Below are 17,783 nucleotides of genomic sequence, written 5' to 3'. Positions count from 1 at the left end.
TTTCACCACTGTCAGTCACACAAGTCCCGGGTGGAGACTCAGGAATACCGTCGCCCTCTGATGTAGAAGGATTCTTCATTGCTGTTTCCGTAACAGATTTGTTTTACCAGTCTGGGTTGTTAACTCTCAGCTGAACCCCCGAACCTGGAAGACCGGTGGACCACTTTTAGACTGGCCTCTACCCTTTGACCCAAAGCACAATGTTGGCTCCAACCAACGTCGCTCTCCGGGTCATTGCGGCACGCAAGCCTCCAAACCCAACGCCAAGGTTGTGGTCCTCTTGAAGGAACATGGAGATTCTGTTGGCTATTAATATGTGTATTGTCAAAGTTCAAAGTAAATTTGTTATCAAAGTACATACATGTCACCATATACAAACCTAAGGTTTGTTTTCCTTGTGGGCATACTCAGTAAATCCAGGGACTAATGAAAGACCACACTCAACAGGACAAACAACCAATGTGCAAAAGACAACAAACTGCAAATACAAAAATAAATAAATAACAATTAATAAATAAGCAATAAATATTGAGAACACGAGATGAAAAATCCTTGAAAATGAGTCCATGGGTTGTGGGAATATTTCAATAAAGGGGCAAGTGAAGTTGAGTGAAGTTATCCCCTTTGGTTTAAAAGCCTGATAGTTGAGTGGTAAAAACTGTTCCTGAGCCTGGTGGTGTGAGTCCTGAGGCTCCTGTACCTTGGTGATTGTTCATGCAAATAAGGATTTTGAACATACATAAGTACCAGTTGGTCAGTGTTAGTATCGAACCAGTCTATTCTGTATTAAAATGACGTTCCTTAATGGCAGGAGAATAAGATTGAGAGGGATAATAAATCTGCCATGTTTGAATGGCAGAGCAGACTCGATGGGCTGAAGAGTCTAATTCTGCTCCTATGCCTTATGAAGTTATGTGTTCAGGCTTTAGAACAATGTGGTGACGGGGCCATGCTGTTCTCCTTGTCCACAAGTAAATAAAGTATGGTTGAGAAACAAGCTTTCAGAGCCCAGTTAATCAGAGACAGCAATGGAACACTGATCAGACAAGGAAAAAGGACAAAGGGAAGGAGAAGGAGAAGGCCCTCTGCACTGTATCCTCATCGGCAGACCTCAGCCACCAAGGACTGGTAACAACATCTCCTCCTGGCTGACCATCCAGGTGTACTGTACGTCTAGGTCAGCAGTTCCCAACCTTTTTTATGCTGTGGACCCCTACCATTCACCGAGGGGTCCCTGGACCCTCAGGTCGGGAACCCCTGCATCTAGGTCAAGTGCTAATGGCCTGCTCTAAACACGTGCACCTACCATCTAGTAAAAGGGGAGGGGGAGGAATAAGCTGCAGAAAGTTGTAAACTCAGTCAGCTCCATCATGGCCACTAGCCTCCAGGACATCTTCAAGGAGCAGTGCCTCAAAAAGGCTGTGTCCATTATTAAAGGACTCCCAGCACTCAGGACATGCCCTCTTCTCATTGCTACTATCAGGAAGGAGGTACATGAGCCAGAAGGCACACACTCAGTGATTCAGGAACAGCTGCTTCCCCTCTGCCAACCGATTTCTGAATGGATATTGAACCCACGAACACTAACTCATTACTTTTTTATTTCTATTTTTGCACTACTTATGTTTTATATATGCCGCAAAGTTAACAGATTTCATGACATACGCCAGTGATATTAAACCTGTTTCTGATTCTAGTTGGGTGGCTAAGCACAACTCCAAAGTCACATACAAGTTTGCTGATGACACCACAGTTGTCGGAGTCACAGGTGGGGATGAGTCAGCATACAGGAGCGGACAGCTTATCTGGTAGACACAACAACAACGTCTCGCTCAGCGTCAGTAAAACTAAAGAGTTGATTGTTAACTTCAGGAAGGGGAAGGAGGACAAACATACACCAGCCTACACTGTGCAAAATCATTGAGGAGAGAGTCAACAGCTTTAAATTCCTGGGAGTTCACAAACTGGGTGACCTGTCTCAGGCCAAGCATATAGATGCAATCACAGTACAACAGCACCTTTACTTCCTTACAAGGTTAAGGAAGTTCGGCTTGTCACCAAACACTCTATCAAAGAAATACAGATGTACTGTTGAAAGTATCCTGTCTGGTTGCATGGTGGTCTGGTTCTTCATCATCATTCTGTGCCGTGTAGTATGACGTGGACAATCATGGTCTTTCCATGACCATGACTGTTCTCTGCAATTTTTCCTACACAAGTGACTTGCCATTGTCTTCTTCTGGGCAGTGTCTTTACAAGATGGGTGATCCCAGCCATTACCAATATTCTTCAGAGATTGTCTGCCTGGCGTCAGTGGTCACATAACCAGGATTTGTGATCTGCACCAGCTGCTCATACGACCATCCACCACCCGCTCCCATGGATTCACACGACCCTGATCGGGCTGGCGTGGGAGGGGGGGCTAAGCAGGTGCTACACCTTGCCCAAGGGTGACCTACAGGCCAGCAGAGGGAAGAAGCACCTTACACCTCCTTTGGAGTGAGACATATCTCCATCTCACCAACCATTGATGTTTAAAGGCAATTGGACAAATACATGGATATGAAAGGCTTGGACTTCTTCCCCTCCACCATTAGATTTCTCAATGGACAATTAATCAACTGTGAACACTATTTTTGTGCCCTTTTTGCACAAATTGGTTAATTTAATTTTATAGATCTACAGTACTGTGCAAATGTATATACAGTAGCTAGGGTGCCTAAGACTTTTCCATAGTCCTGTATTTGTCAACATGGAGCAAAGAGTGAGTCTGTAAATCTGGCGAGAGCAAGGGATGTTGGGAATGAGGAGGGTGGAGCACCGCAGGAGGGGTGCGGGACAGGCAGCAGAGAAGGAGTGCTGGGGCAGTGCATGGGTGCAGACACTCCCAGCCCTGAAGCATAAGGCAAGGTCATCTGATTCCAACAACTGGTTTAATGATCTTTATAGAATCTCTCTCCTGTGCTTACCGCTCCCTCCCCTCACCCTTACACCTTTCCCAACCATGATTCCCCTTTCCCTGCCCCCCTCCCTCCCGATCTCCGTCCAAAATAGAGACCCATGTCTGATTCAGGTTTATCACCACTCACAAAAGTCATGAAATTTGAATTTTTTTGCAGCTGCAGTACAGTGCAATATCTAAAATTACTACAGTACTATGCAAAAGTCTTAGTCACCCTAGCTCTATATATATGTATATATGTCTGAGACTTTTACATAGTACTGTACATATGTAATTAAACAATAATACAACAAAATGATACAATTATAGATATATTATTGTAAATTGTAGTGTTTTATATATTGCAGGCGCAAATCAGATTTCACAACATATGTAAGTGATATTAAAGCTGATTCTGATTGTGACGTTGGTCTGAAAGACCGGTTCCCATATATCTAGGCTGGCATGCACCAGCTGGACTCCAGTACCTTGTATATCAGATGCACAGATGGCAGCTGCCTGATTGTGGCCACACAGAAAGTCTCGGCAACAAGGTGGGTGTTCAGGAGGTGAGAGATCAGATTGCTGTATTGGAAGTCTGCAGTCCTCACCCACATCTTGGCCAGCAGCCAGTCCAGCTCAGTGTCCGAGGGCAGGAAGATGGGATTGTCCACTCCTGGTGTCTGCTTCAACTGTAGGCAACAAAGAAGACCATTGTTGCTTCACCGTCCAAGCAACAACAAAGTTCCAAATAAATTTATTATCAAAGTACATATATGTCACCATATACAACCCAGAGATTCACCTCCTTGTGGGGGTAATCAATAAATCCATAATAGAATAAATGAAAACCCGCACCAACTTGGACACTCAACCAGAGTGCAAAAGACACAAACTGAAAAAATACAAAAGAAGAAATAATAATTAACAAATAAATAAATAAATAAATAAGCGATAAATATCATGAGCCTGAGATGAAGGGTCCCTGAAAATGAGTCCATTGGTTGTGGGGCCATTTCAGTGATGGGGCAAGTGATATTGAGTGAAGTTATTCCCTCTGGTTCAAGAGCCTGATGGTTGAGGGGTACTAACTGTCCCTGAACCTGGTGGTGTGAGTCCTGAGGCTCTTGTACCTCCTTCCCGATGGCAGCAGCGAGAAGCAGACATGTCCTGGGTGGTGGGGCTCCCTGATGATGGACGCTACTTTCCTACGGCAACACATCACGTAGGTGTACCTGATATTGGGGAGGCCTTTACCCGTGATGGACTGGGCCATATCCACTATTTTTTGTAGGATTTTTCATTCAAGGGCACTGGTGTTTCAGTACCAGGCACTGATGTAGCCAGTCAATATACTCTCCACTACACATCTGTAAAAGTTTGCTAAAGTTTTAGATGTGTTGCTGAATCTCCACAAACTCCTCAGGAAGTAGAGGTACTGCCAAGGTTTTTTGATGCAATCACCTTCCATGCAAGAAAACTTCCTAAAGTAATTCACAGGAGAATTCTTTACAAAAAACAAACAAAATTGGCACTTAACTTAAGAGAATTAAGCTTCTCTGTATAAAACTTAGCGTCAATTTTAATTGTCCCAAACTCAGAATTCCCCAAGTTATTCCAACTGCACCAACTTCTGGCTGGATTCCCACATGGAATTTAGAACTGCTCCGGACAGGCTCTTTGTCAGGGACAGCTATTTAATATTTCAATAATGTTTGAGTGATGTTTTATATATATAGTTTGATTAAGTATTCTCGTTTGCTTAAGTAATTAATAACAGGTTATATGTAAAAATACATATGGTGGTAGGGGCAGATACATTAGGGACATTTAAGAGACTCCTAGATAGGCACATGGATGGTAGAAAAATGGAGGGCCATGCAGGAGGGAAGCACCAGGCTGATCTTGGTTAGTACAACATTGTGGGCCAAAGCCCCTGTATTGCACTCTTCTGCTCTATGCTCTATGTTGTATTAAATGAAGTTAAAGTCTTCTAATTAAACTAACCTCATCAGCCCGCACATGGTCCATATCTCTCCATTCTCTGCATGTTATTTGGAAGAGTGCAGGAAAGTTTTACCAAGGTGCTGCCTGTACTCGGGGGCCCCGAGTTACACCGGGAGGTTGTGTGGACTGGGACATTATTCCCTGGAGTGTAGGAGACTGAGGAGTAACCTGAGATGTTTAAGATCAGGAGGGGCATAGACAGAGTGAAAGGACATAGTTTTTTCTTCCCTGGGAGGGGTGTCAAAAGCAGAAGGGGTTAACCAGGGGTCTTTCCCCTGAACACTGGGGACGGGGTGGAAGGGCACTGCCGTGCAACAGGTTTTAAAGTCAGTTCACTGACCCCATCCACCTGTCCATTCTGTGACCGGGAGGAGTCAGTGTACCACGTTTATATGGAGTGTGAGAGGTTGCGGTCCCTATTTGAATAGCTGAAAGGGGCTGCCCATCAGGTTTTGGTTACACGTCAGCCCCTCACTCCTAATTTATTGTCATCCAGGACGGGGGTTGGGGGAGGGGTGCGGGTTGCTTGGAGGGTCTACTGGTGGGCTCCTGGCCAAGATGGCCATTCATGGGTCCAGGCAGCGGTGGACAGTCAGGCATGACTGCCTGCCCCTCTTCTGGAGGTACGTCCGTGCACGAGTGTCCTTGGAGAGGGAGCATGCAGTCACCAGGGGAAAGGTGGGGGATTTCCAGGAACGGTGAGCCCCCCAAGGGAAATGACTGATTTATGGACAGTAATAATTATATTTTAACTTGAATTTGTTCACTGTCTTGTAATTACTTGATGTTTGTATTTTGTGTATTTTTGTGTAAATTAACTTCTGTAGTTTTATAAAAAAAAAAGGGGGGGTTTACCAGGATGCTGGTTGGATTAGAGGGTATGAGCTCTCAGCAGAGGTTGGGCAAACTTGGGTTGTTTGCTCTGGAGAGGAAGAAGCTGGGGGGAGATCTGCATTTGAGGTAAGAGGGAGTAGGTTCACAGGAGATGTGCGAGGCAAGGATTTTTACACAGAAAATGCAGCCTGGGTTGGTGGTGGAGGCAAACACAATGGAAGCTTTTAAGAGGCTTCTAAAAGAATGGACTGAGAACGGAGGAATATTAAAATGATGTAGACAGAATGGATTAATTTAGTTACACGAGAAAATCTGCAGACGCTGAAAATCCAAAGCAACACAAACAAAATGCTGGAGGAACTCAGCAGGTCAGGCAGCATCTACAGAAATGAGTAAGCAGTCGATATTTTGGGCCGAGATCCTTCAACAGGAGTGAAAAGGAAGGGAGAAGGCACCAGTATAAAAAGGTCAGGGAGGAGAAGGAGGATAGCCAGAAGGTGATAGGGAAGTCAGGTGGGTGGGAAAGGTCAAGGGCTGGAGTGGAAGGAATCTGATAGGAGAGGAGAGTGGACCATAGGAGAAAGGGGAGGAGGAGGGAATCCAGGGGGAAATGATAGGCGGATGAGAAGAGGTAAGGGGCCAGAGTGGGGAACAGAAGAGAGGAGGGGAAAGAGAAAACGATTTTACCAGAAGAAGAAATCGATGTTCATGCCATCAGGTTGGAGGCTACCCAGACAGAACATAAGGTGGTGCTCCTCCACCCTGAGGGTGGCATCATCTTGGCACAAGAGGAGGTCATAACCTGATGTGTCAGAATGGGAATGGGAATCAGAATCAAAATGTTTGGCCGACAGGAAGTTCCGCTTTTGGCAGATGGAGCAAAGGTGCTCAACGAAGCGGTCCCCCAATTTACGATGGGTCTCGCCAATGTAGAGGAGGCTGCATCGGGATCACCAGACACAATAGACAACCCCAGCAGATTTGCAGGTAAAGTATTGCCTCACCTGGAGGGACTGTTCGGGGCTCTGAATGGAGGTGAGGGAGGAGGTGTGTGGTTAGATGTAGCCCTTGGGCTGATTACAGTGGTAAGTCTTTCCAGTTTAATTAGCTTGGCTGAGGGGTCTGTTCCTGTGCTCTACTGTTCGATGTTCGGTGTTGTAGACGAGCACTCTCAGGAGCTTGCAGGAGGTTGCTGAGTCAGGGAGGGGAGGTTACAGCTCTCTCACCTGAATAGCGAGGGGCATCATGTGGTTCTTTCGGTCCAGGTGAAGGAGACAGATAGGTGCTGCCAGGCACTGCTGTTCCCCATTGATGATGTTAGCATCAAGGCCATCCAGCATCTTCCAGTCAACGATGAAGACCTTGCCATCCTGTGCAGGGTAACAACAGGATTGGTTCAGACCTTGGCCAGTAACACACTCAGGTGACACCAAACCTCTTTCCTCTCCCCTACATGAGAGATGGGGACAATTCATCCCCTTCATTCTTGGCCTGCCATTCATACAGCCATATATCATGAAAGTAAGCTCTTCAGCCCATCCATCCACATTGACCAAGAAGCTCATCAAGTCCATATTGACCAAGGAGACCATCTGGTCCACATTGACCAATGAGACCATCTGGTCCACATTGACCAAGGAGACCATCTGGTCCACGTTGACCAAGGAGACCATCTGGTCCACGTTGACCAAGGAGACCATCTGGTCCACTTTGACCAAGGAGACCATCTGGTCCACGTTAACCAAGGAGACCACCTGGTCCACGTTGACCAAGGAGACCGTCTGGTCCGCGTTGATCAAGGAGAGTACTGGGTCCATGTTGACCAAGGAGCCCAGCTAAACTGGTTATGCGTGGACCATAAAACTCTTAAATGTTTTCCTATCCATGTGCCTGTCCACGTGTCTTTTAAATTGTTATTAAACCTTCCTCAGTCACTTCATCTGGCAGCTCGTTCCACAAATCCACTATCCTCTGATTTTCCCAATCTACCTGCATATTGAAATCCCCCATGACGATTGTAACATTCTCCTTATGACAAGCATATTCTATCCCCCACTGTAATTTGTAGCCTTCATCTTTGCTACTGTTTGGAGGTGTGTATAACTCCCATCAGGGTCTTTTTACCCTTGCAGTTTCTTAGCTCAACCCACAATGATTTTCTGTCTTCCTATCCAATGTCACCTCTTTCTAAGGATTTAATTTCACTTTTTACCAACGGAGCATCCCCAGCCCCTCTGCCTACCTGCCTGTCATTTCAAAACTGTATCTCTGAATTACCTTAACCTCCTGTTGGAGCGTGGAGCTGCCCAGGGAGTTCTGCACAGGGAAATTGTCTGGGATCTTACTGCACTTCCGAATCATCACTGGGTTGCAGCCATTCAGGAACTGGTACCCAAAAAACCAGTCCTCCTTCCAGTGGTCCTTAACATGTACTGCCAGAGAAAAGTACACCGGATAAAGTCAAAGGTTCTGGCGAGTAAACAGGGAGCCATCTTTTTCCAAGTGCAGAAATGTCTAATACCAGAGAGCATGTACTGAAGGTGAGAGGGGTAGGTTCAAAGGGGATGTGAGTGGTAGGTTTTTTTAACTCAGAGAGTGGTGGATGCCTGATACAGTGGTCGTCTTCTTTTGCCCATAATGCTGCTGGCATTTAGGGCAGCAACGAAGGTCCTCCATCTCTGGTGGTGTTCAGGGCTTCCTTCATCGTGTCAGTAGCTTCCTCTCTCTTTTCACTACTGTCAGTCATGCAAGTCCCAGGTGGAGACTCAGGAATACCGTCACACTCAGGTGTAGAAGGATTCTTCATTGCTGTTTCCATAACAATTTTGTTTGACCGGTCAGGGTTGTTAGCCCTGACTTGAGCACCCAAACCTAGGGAACTAGTGGACCACTCCCAGTCTGGCCTCTACCCTTTGACCTGTTTGTCATGGGTGACCCTACCAACAGCCGAAGCATTAAGTCCTGACCCCAGCCAACATCGCTCTCCAGGCCGTTGAGGCACTCAAGCCTCCAAACCCTACAACAAGGTTGGGGTCCTCTTGGAGGACCTGGTATGGTGGTAGAGGCAAATGCAGTAGATGTTTTTAAGAGATGTTTGGATAGGCACATTGATGTGAGGAAGATGGAGGGATATGGACATTGTGTACGTAGGAGAAATTTGTTTTCATGGTGCTTTTTGATTTACTCTTTGAGACATCCCACCCTTCAAAAACTCATTTCATAGAAACATAGAAAATAGGTGCAGGAGTAGGCCATTCGGCCCTTCGAGCCTGCACCGCCATTTATTATGATCATGGCTGATCATCCAACTCAGAATACCGCCCCAGCCTTCCCTCCATACCCCCTGACCCCCGTAGCCACAAGGGCCATATCTAACTCCCTCTTAAATATAGCCAATGAACTGGCCTCAACTGTTTCCTGTGGCAGAGAATTCCACAGATTCACCACTCTCTGTGTGAAGAAGTTTTTCCTAATCTCAGTCCTAAAAGGCTTCCCCTCTATCCTCAAACTGTGACCCCTCATTCTGGACTTCCCCAACATCGGGAACAATCTTCCAGCATCTAGCCTGTCCAATTCCTTTAGGATCTTATACGTTTCAATCAGATCCCCCCTCAATCTTCTAAATTCCAACGAGTACAAGCCCAGTTCATCCAGTCTTTCTTCATATGAAAGTCCTGCCATCCCAGGAATCAATCTGGTGAACCTTCTCTGTACTCCCTCTATGGCAAGGATGTCTTTCCTCAGATTAGGGGACCAAAACTGCACACAATACTCCAGGTGTGGTCTCACCAAGGCCTTGTACAACTGCAGTAGTACCTCCCTGCTCCTGTACTCAAATCCTCTTGCTATAAATGCCAGCATACCATTCGCCTTTTTCACCGCCTGCTGTACCTGCATGCCCACTTTCAATGACTGGTGTATAATGACACCCAGGTCTCGTTGCACCTTCCCTTTTCCTAATCGGCCACGATTCAGATAATAATCTGTTTTCCTATTTTTGCCACCAAAGTGGATAACTTCACATTTATCCACATTAAATTGCATCTGCCATGAATTTGCCCACTCACCCAACCTATCCAAGTCACCCTGCATCCTCTTAGCATCCTCCTCACAGCTAACACTGCCACCCAGCTTCGTGTCATCCGCAAACTTGGAGATGCTGCATTTAATTCCCTCATCCAAGTCATTAATATATATTGTAAACAACTGGGGTCCCAGCACTGAGCCTTGCGGTACCCCACTAGTCACCGCCTGCCATTCTGAAAAGGTCCCGTTTATTCCCACTCTTTGCTTCCTGTCTGCTAACCAACTCTCCACGCACACCAATACCTTACCCGCAATACCGTGTGCTTTAAGTTTGCACACTAATCTCCTGTGTGGGACCTTGTCAAAAGCCTTCTGAAAATCCAAATATACCACATCCACTGGTTCTCCCCTATCCACTCTACTAGTTACATCCTCAAAAAATTCTATGAGATTCGTCAGACATGATTTTCCTTTCACAAATCCATGCTGACTTTGTCCGATCATTTCACCGCTTTCCAAATGTGCTGTTATCACATCCTTGATAACTGACTCCAGCAGTCTCCCCACCACCGACGTTAGGCTAACCGGTCTATAATTCCCCGGTTTCTCTCTCCCTCCTTTTTTAAAAAGTGGAGTTACATTAGCCACCCTCCAATCCTCAGGAACTAGTCCAGAATCTAACGAGTTTTGAAAAATTATCACTAATGCATCCACTATTTCTTGGGCTACTTCCTTAAGCACCCTGGGATGCAGACCATCTGGCCCTGGGGATTTATCTGCCTTCAATCCCTTCAATTTACCTAACACCACTTCCCTACTAACATGTATTTCGCTCAGTTCCTCCATCTCACTGGACCCTCTGTCCCCTACTATTTCTGGAAGATTATTTATGTCCTCCTTAGTGAAGACAGAACCAAAGTAATTATTCAATTGGTCTGCCATGTCCTTGCTCCCCATAATCAATTCACCTGTTTCTGTCTGCAGGGGACCTACATTTGTCTTTACCAGTCTTTTCCTTTTCACATATCTATAAAAGCTTTTACAGTCCGTTTTTATGTTGCCTGCCAGTTTTCTCTCATAATCTTTTTTCCCCTTCCTAATTAAGCCCTTTGTCCTCCTCTGCTGAACTCTGAATTTCTCCCAGTCCTCAGGTGAGCCACTTTCTCTGGCTAATTTGTATGCTTCTTCTTTGGAATTGATACTATCCCTAATTTCTCTTGTCAGCCATGGGTGCACTACCTTCCTTGATTTATTCTTTTGCCAAACTGGGATGAACATTTGTTGCAGTTCATCTATGCAACCTTTAAATGCTTGCCATTGCATATCCACCGTCAATCCTTTAAGTGTCATTTCAGGGAGGTAGCACCATCAATTTGCGGGAGACTCCTGGAACTTCCAGGAGAGGTGGGATGTCTGCAATAGAGTAGCTCCTTAGCAGCTGGCCAGCTAGTTTAAATAACGTTAGCTATGCTAATGAACAAATGACACCTGTTAAACTCACCTCAACATGTCTTTTACAGTCTTATCCCACCGTGGGCAATAGAAAAGTCACTGTTGCAAACAGTGCAGCGAGCAACACTGTCATTATTTTGACCCCTATTAGGCAGGGGTACACTTTAGGGTAGTCTGGGGTGACGTACGTTTTATATTTTCTTTTTTTGGAACACTGCTATGGTATGCACTCGCTCTCTCTCGTTGTCGCTCTCGCACTCGCTCTCTCTCTCGTGCACGCGCGTTCGCTCGCTGTCGTGATCTCTCTTGCACTCGCTGTCTCTCGTGGTTGCTCTCGCTCTCTCTCTCTCTCTCTCTCATGCTCTCTCTCGTTGGCACTCCCACTCTCGCTCTCTCTCTCTATCGCACGTGCTCTCTTGCTCTCGTGGTCTCTCTCGCGCTCACTCGCTTTCTCTCTCAAAAAAATTGATTTCCAGGACATTTTATATAATTTGCGGGCATCAGGGAGCCACTATTAATATGCGGGAGACTCCCGGAACTTCCGGGAGAGGTGGACGTCTGCTCTTTAGCTGGTTCAGCACAACATTGCAGGCCAAAAGGCCCATTCCTGGGGTGTACCTTTCTATGTTCTATCTGAAAGCACTGAGTTCCATCTGGAAAATGCTCTGTCTACCTGGGCCTTGGCAGCTCCTGTGCCTGGTCAGTGCCCTGAACTCGCAGGCCAGGGTCCTGAGCACTAAAAGCCGGGAGCTGGATTTCCTTCAGCACTGAAGGATATTCCGGAATCCAAGGCCCTGCCACACCCGTCTCCTTTCGCCAATGGCACACTGTGTGCCGGGGAGTACTCCCCTGTGTCCATCTTGCGGTCCTCAGCATTGAGGTAGGCCAGTGTGCCTCGGCTGCCTGTGGGATCTTACTGACTGCTGGGTTTTGTCCAACAATCTACCATTCTGCACCTCGTTGTTTACCTGCCCTGCACCTTCTCTGCCGCTGGTACACTTCATTACCCCTCAGTGCACTGTGTAATGAGCTGATCCGTGTGAACAGTATGATTTTAAAGATTTTCACTCTGTCACAATCCTGAGGCCCTCCGTAGATCAGCGTTGGCCATGGACGTTGCATTCAGCTGTCTATATGATACACAGCCGAGGCAGTACGATATGGAGGCTGAGCAGCAGACACCCCCTCTGAGGAGCCCAAAGGAACGGCAGAGACCGATACAGTTTAGCACCAGCGACATCGCAGGAGTTGCCGGTCAGCGTTGCGCTCACTGTGGGACTGCCTTAGGAACTCCAGCTCTGGATTTTTCCCTTGGGGTGTGCACCAGAAGTCCTCCCCATGAGTGAGTGCAGCCACAAGGCAGCAGAGGTTTGAGATCAGATTCCTTCTCCTAGATGGCTGCCAACCACAGCTAACAAGCCCCATCTGCCTGAAGGAATTGGTTTTAAGGCTCCAGTGACTTGCTTTTGTCAGTAGAAACGGCTCCACTGGACTTAGTCGCTAAGCCACGCATGAAGGCCAGGAGCTGGACCTGGTCATCAGCAGCTGTTTGAGGGACATTTAATAGTTAGTGGGAGCTTATCCCTACTACCTCCCTAGACTACACCAACTTTAAGGAACCATATGGCAACACCAATCCCAATACCAACACCTCAGGCCCAGCATTCCCAAAGGATATCACTGCTGCATAGATCCCAAATGTGTTGATGGAAAAATTTCATCGGTACATCCAGTTTGATATCTTCTTCACCACAATGACCTTGGATGTCCCTTTTCCAATTGACAGTGAGGCGGCTGCCTCAAAGCTCCAGAAGACTGGGTTTCATCCAGACCACGTGCAGGTGTGTGTGTGGAGTTTGCCCCGTGCTCCATGTGAAGCCTCCCACCCCACTCCTACCCGGGTACTCCAGTTCCCTCCCACCTCGACCTGTGCATTATCGCCCCAGTGTAAATTGCCCCACTCGTGAATGGGCCAGGGGCAGAACGGGGGAGGAGCAGAGGGGAATGAGGGGAGAGTGAAAGGGGATCGGTGTAAATAGGTGGTTGATGGATTGCTTTCTCTCCCTCTCTCTCTCTCCACCTTACCTGCAATAGGACTATCTACGCTCCAGAAAATACTATCAAAATCCTCCAAGCAGCTCCAGGACTGTCTGAACATATTCACAAAACGCTTCAGGTGCAGGTTCTTCAAGCTAAGGGAAAAAACACAGGCATTAGCAAAAGGTTAACTGAGCCTCGGACCTCTTTGGCTCTCCCACAAAAGAGCCAGTAAAGAATGCTGCTTGGAGTCTTGGGCAAATTACTGTCCCACAATGAATATTGGTTCCTACCTAAGAGTTAGAACCAGATCTACAAGGACCTGCCATCCTCTCTTTGTTCTAAATCACTGTTCCCTTTTCTGAAGCTGTAGGCCTTGGTTCTGGGTTTCCCAGCCAGGGGAGTGATCTCTCCCTCAGCTACCTTGTCAATTTTAATTATTTATTTAGCGATAAAGCACAGAGCAGCCCCTTCTGACCCTTCAAGCCACACAGCCCCAGCAACCCCAACAACTCCAATTTAACCCTAATCTCATTTACAATCACCAGGAAAGATGCAAGTAAGATTGAAAGAGGACAGAGAAAATTTACAAGGATGTTGCCAGGTCTGGAGAACCTGAGTTATATGGAAAGATTGACTAGGTTAGGACTTTATCCCTTGGAACATAGAAGATTGAGGGGAGATTTGATAGAGGTACTCAAAATTATGGGGGGTATAGATAGAGTAAATGCAAGCAGGCTTTTTCCACTGAGGTTGTGTGGGACTACAGCTAGAGGTCATAGGTTAAGGGTGAAAGGTGAAAAGTTTAAGGGGAACATGAGGGGAAGCTTCTTCACTCAGAGGATGGTGAGAGTGTGGAACGAGCTGCCAGTGCAAGTGGTGCATGCGGGCTCAATTTCACCATTGAAGAGAAGTTTGGTTAGGTATGAGGATGGTAGGGGTATGGAGGGCTATGGTCCTGCTGCAGGTCAATGAGAGCGGGCAGTTGAAATGGTTTCGGCACGAACCAGATGGGCTGAAGGGCCTGTTTCTGTGCTGTGACCAATTAACCTAGTACCTGGTACATCTCTGGACCGTGAGAGGAAACGGGAGAAACCCTGCACAGAGATTCCTTACAGTACGGTGCCGGAATCGAACTCCAATCTCCAGACTGCCCCGAGCTGTAATAGCCTAGCACTAACCACTACACTACCATGGCACCACCGATGTATATGATGCATTGTCAATGAACCTATCTCTTCAAAATTCACCACAGAACCAAAGTCAAAATAAACGTCAATTTACTATCAAAGTATGCTTATGTCCCAATATATTTTCTTGGGAATGCCAGCAAGGGAATGAATCTCGAGGTAGTATATCATAAGTACCGCCTGTACCGTAACTATTGAAGTGGTCACTGAGAGTATGTTCATGGTCTTCTGCTGCTGTAGCGCATCCACTTCAAAGTTCGACCTGTTGTGCGTTCAGGGATGCTCTTCCGCACACACTGTTGTACCATGTGTCTTTTTTGAGTTACTGTCTCCTTCCTGTCAGCCTGAACCGGTCTGACCATTTTCCTCTGACCTCTCTCACTGACAAGGTGTTTTTGCCCACAGAACTGCCACTCACTGGATGTTTTTTTTTTGTTTTTCTCTATAGATGGGCGACACCAGCAGAAGACCACGAACTACACTCTCTGTCCACTTTATCAGGTGCTGGAGGTACCTAATAAAGTGGCCACTGCGTGTAAATTGACCACAGTGGAACAGCGTCCTGCCTAGCGTTGCCTGTGGAACACCTACGCCAGTAGAAATGAGTACTGGAAATCCCGCTGTCGTTCATCGTTAAACTTCAGGTCCATTGGGAGGTCGTCCACTGTCTCGAAGTCAATGCACCTTGGTAGATTGGGAGCTGGAGCTCTCCACCTGCAACAGAGGCAGACACAATGTTATCTCACCAGTCAACATTGGTTGGCAACAACCTCCCAGTTATATAGAACATAGAAGAGTGCAGCACAGGAACAGGCCATTTGGCCCACAATGTTGTGCTGAACTAGCTAAAAAGCAAATCAAAAACACCCAAACACTAATCTCTCCTACCTACACCATGTCCATATCCCTCCATCTTCCTCACATCCATGTGCCTGTCCAAGCATCTCTTAAAAATGTCTAATGTATTTGCCTCTACCACCATTCCAGGCCTCCGCCACTCTCTGAGTAAAAAACCTATCCCTCACGTCCCCCTTGAACCTACCCCCATCTCACCTTCAAAGCCCAGGGAAACAGATACTCTCAGTCCACTCTGTCTATGCCTCTCAGAATCTTGTAAACCTCTATCAGATCTCCCAACCCCCCCACCCCAGCTGCCACCGTTCCAGAGAAAACAACCCAAGATTATCCATCTTCTCATGACATCAGATGCCCTCAAAACCAGGCAGCATCCTGGTAAACCTCTTCTGTGCCCTCTCCAAAGCCTTCAACATCCCTCCTGTAGTTGGGGCAGGAGGGTGAACATTGGACTACACAACTTTCAGCCATAGGGAATCTTCGGTTTCCAACCGAAGGGTAGGGAGTAAGAGATTTGGGGTTCAAGTCCAGTTGTTGTTATAGTTGACCACACAAGTTGTAGGTTTGTAAAGAAGGTATCTGGCATGCTAGCGTTTAATGGATGAGATATTGAGTCAATAAATTATGTTACACACAGAAAATGCTGGAGGATCTCGCCAGGTAAGGCAGCATCCATGGAAACTAACTCCATCATGGACTCTAGCCTCCCCAGCATTCAGGATATCTTCAAGGAGTGATGGCTCAAACAGGCGGCATTAAGGACCCCCACCACCCAGGTCGTGCCCTCTTCTCATTGCTACCATCAGGAAGGAGGTACAGAAGCCTTAAAGCTCACACTCAACGATTCAGACACAGCTTCTTTCCCTCCACCATCCGATTTCTGAATGGACATTGAAACCATGAATACTAACTCACTACTTTTTTAAATTTCTATTTTTGCATAACTAATTTAACTATTCAATATATATATTTACTGTAATTCACAGTTTTTTCTCTATCATTATGTATTGTATTGTACTGCTGCGACAAAGTCAACAGATTCCATGACATTTGCTGGTGATATTAAACCTGATCCCGATTCCGAATGTCAATGCTTTGGGCCAAGGTCCTTCTTTAGGATGGAAGGAGAGTCTTAGCCCAAAGTGAGGTTATGTTACACCTTTTTAAGACTCCAGTTAGGACGCACCTGGAGTATTGTATTGAGTTCTGGTCACCCCATTACAGGAAGGATGTAATTCCACGATATAGACTCAGTGACCACTTTGTTAGATATCTCCTGTACCTAAAAAGTGACCACTGAGTGTATGCTCGTGTGAGTGTGCGTGTGTGCGTGTATATATTCAGAGATGCTTTTCTGCACACCACTGTTGTAACACGTCGTTACCTGAGTTACTGTCAACTTCCTGTCAGCTTGAACCAGCCTGGCCATTCTCCTCTGACCTCTCTCATTAACGAAGTGTTTTCACCCACAGAACTGCCGCTTACTAGAAGTTTTTTGTTTATCTTATCATTCTCTATAAACTCTAGAGACTGTTGTGTGTGAAAATCCCAGGGGGTGGGCAGTTTCTGAGACGCTCAAACCAACAATTCCATAGTAAAAGTAAATTGGATCACATTCCGTCTCCATTCTGATGTTTGGTCTGAACAACAACTGAACCTCTTGACCATGTCTGCATGCTTTTATGCATCGAGTTGCTGCCACGTGATTGGCTGATTAGATGTTTGCACTAACGAGCAGGTGCACGGGTGTAGCTGATAAAGTGAGTGCACCTCAGTGATAAAGTATCTGATCGTGATTCTGACATTCTCGTTTCTCAGCTTCACCCTGACACCAGTTCTGCTCCCAATGCCCACTATATGTCATCGTTTCCCATGAAGAAAAACCACATTGCATACAGCTGTCTAATGACAGGCCCTCCTAGGACAACCTCCAATTGTTTCCCCATCAGCCATGATCATTCCGGAAGAAGGTGCACCAGTGAACAACGTGGCCAAGGGTAATGTCCTCCTGACGGTTCACAAAACTACTGCTTTTGAACTGGTTCTGCTACTACAATCTACATCGTTGGTGGAGTGTTTCCGGGCTGATTGAACGGTCTGGCGCTTCACTATCTCCAAGGTTGTTCAGTGAAGTTACAAGTGAAGCATGCGGCCCCGAGGCCAAGGAGCCTGGAGACGGGGTGCAAGCCCGCGATTGACTCCGTTTCACGCCAGTCACCTCGATTAAAGTGCCGAGGAAGACCGAAATCATCGACGTGAGAGCAGAGGGTGAGCGAGTACTCAGTGTCATCTGTCAGCCTCTTGCTCACTACTGCCAGAGGAAGGTGTCTGCATGTGACGCTCTCTCCCTCTCATCGCTGCTCCTGGAGAAAGGTCCTGACGTTCAAATGGTCTCTGTCCCTCTTGCTCCATGCTGCTGGAGTTCTGGGTCTCGGGCGAGG

General features: G+C 46.7%; 1 protein-coding gene across 1 annotated transcript in view; it reads right to left on the bottom strand.

Annotated features, from left to right (window-relative positions):
• Positions 1 to 17,783, bottom strand: part of LOC140198365 (polyunsaturated fatty acid 5-lipoxygenase-like) — a 53,063-nt gene that overhangs the window by 18,846 nt on the left and 16,434 nt on the right. The window contains 5 exon segments of the mRNA XM_072259462.1: positions 3,430 to 3,633; positions 7,009 to 7,152; positions 8,060 to 8,214; positions 13,346 to 13,452; positions 15,079 to 15,201. Of these exon segments, the coding sequence (XP_072115563.1) occupies positions 3,430 to 3,633; positions 7,009 to 7,152; positions 8,060 to 8,214; positions 13,346 to 13,452; positions 15,079 to 15,201 (733 nt within the window).

The sequence above is a fragment of the Mobula birostris genome, chromosome 5 (assembly GCF_030028105.1).
Source record: "Mobula birostris isolate sMobBir1 chromosome 5, sMobBir1.hap1, whole genome shotgun sequence".
Classification (NCBI taxonomy): Eukaryota; Metazoa; Chordata; class Chondrichthyes; order Myliobatiformes; family Myliobatidae; genus Mobula; species Mobula birostris.
This window is presented reverse-complemented; position numbering and strand designations above follow the sequence as displayed.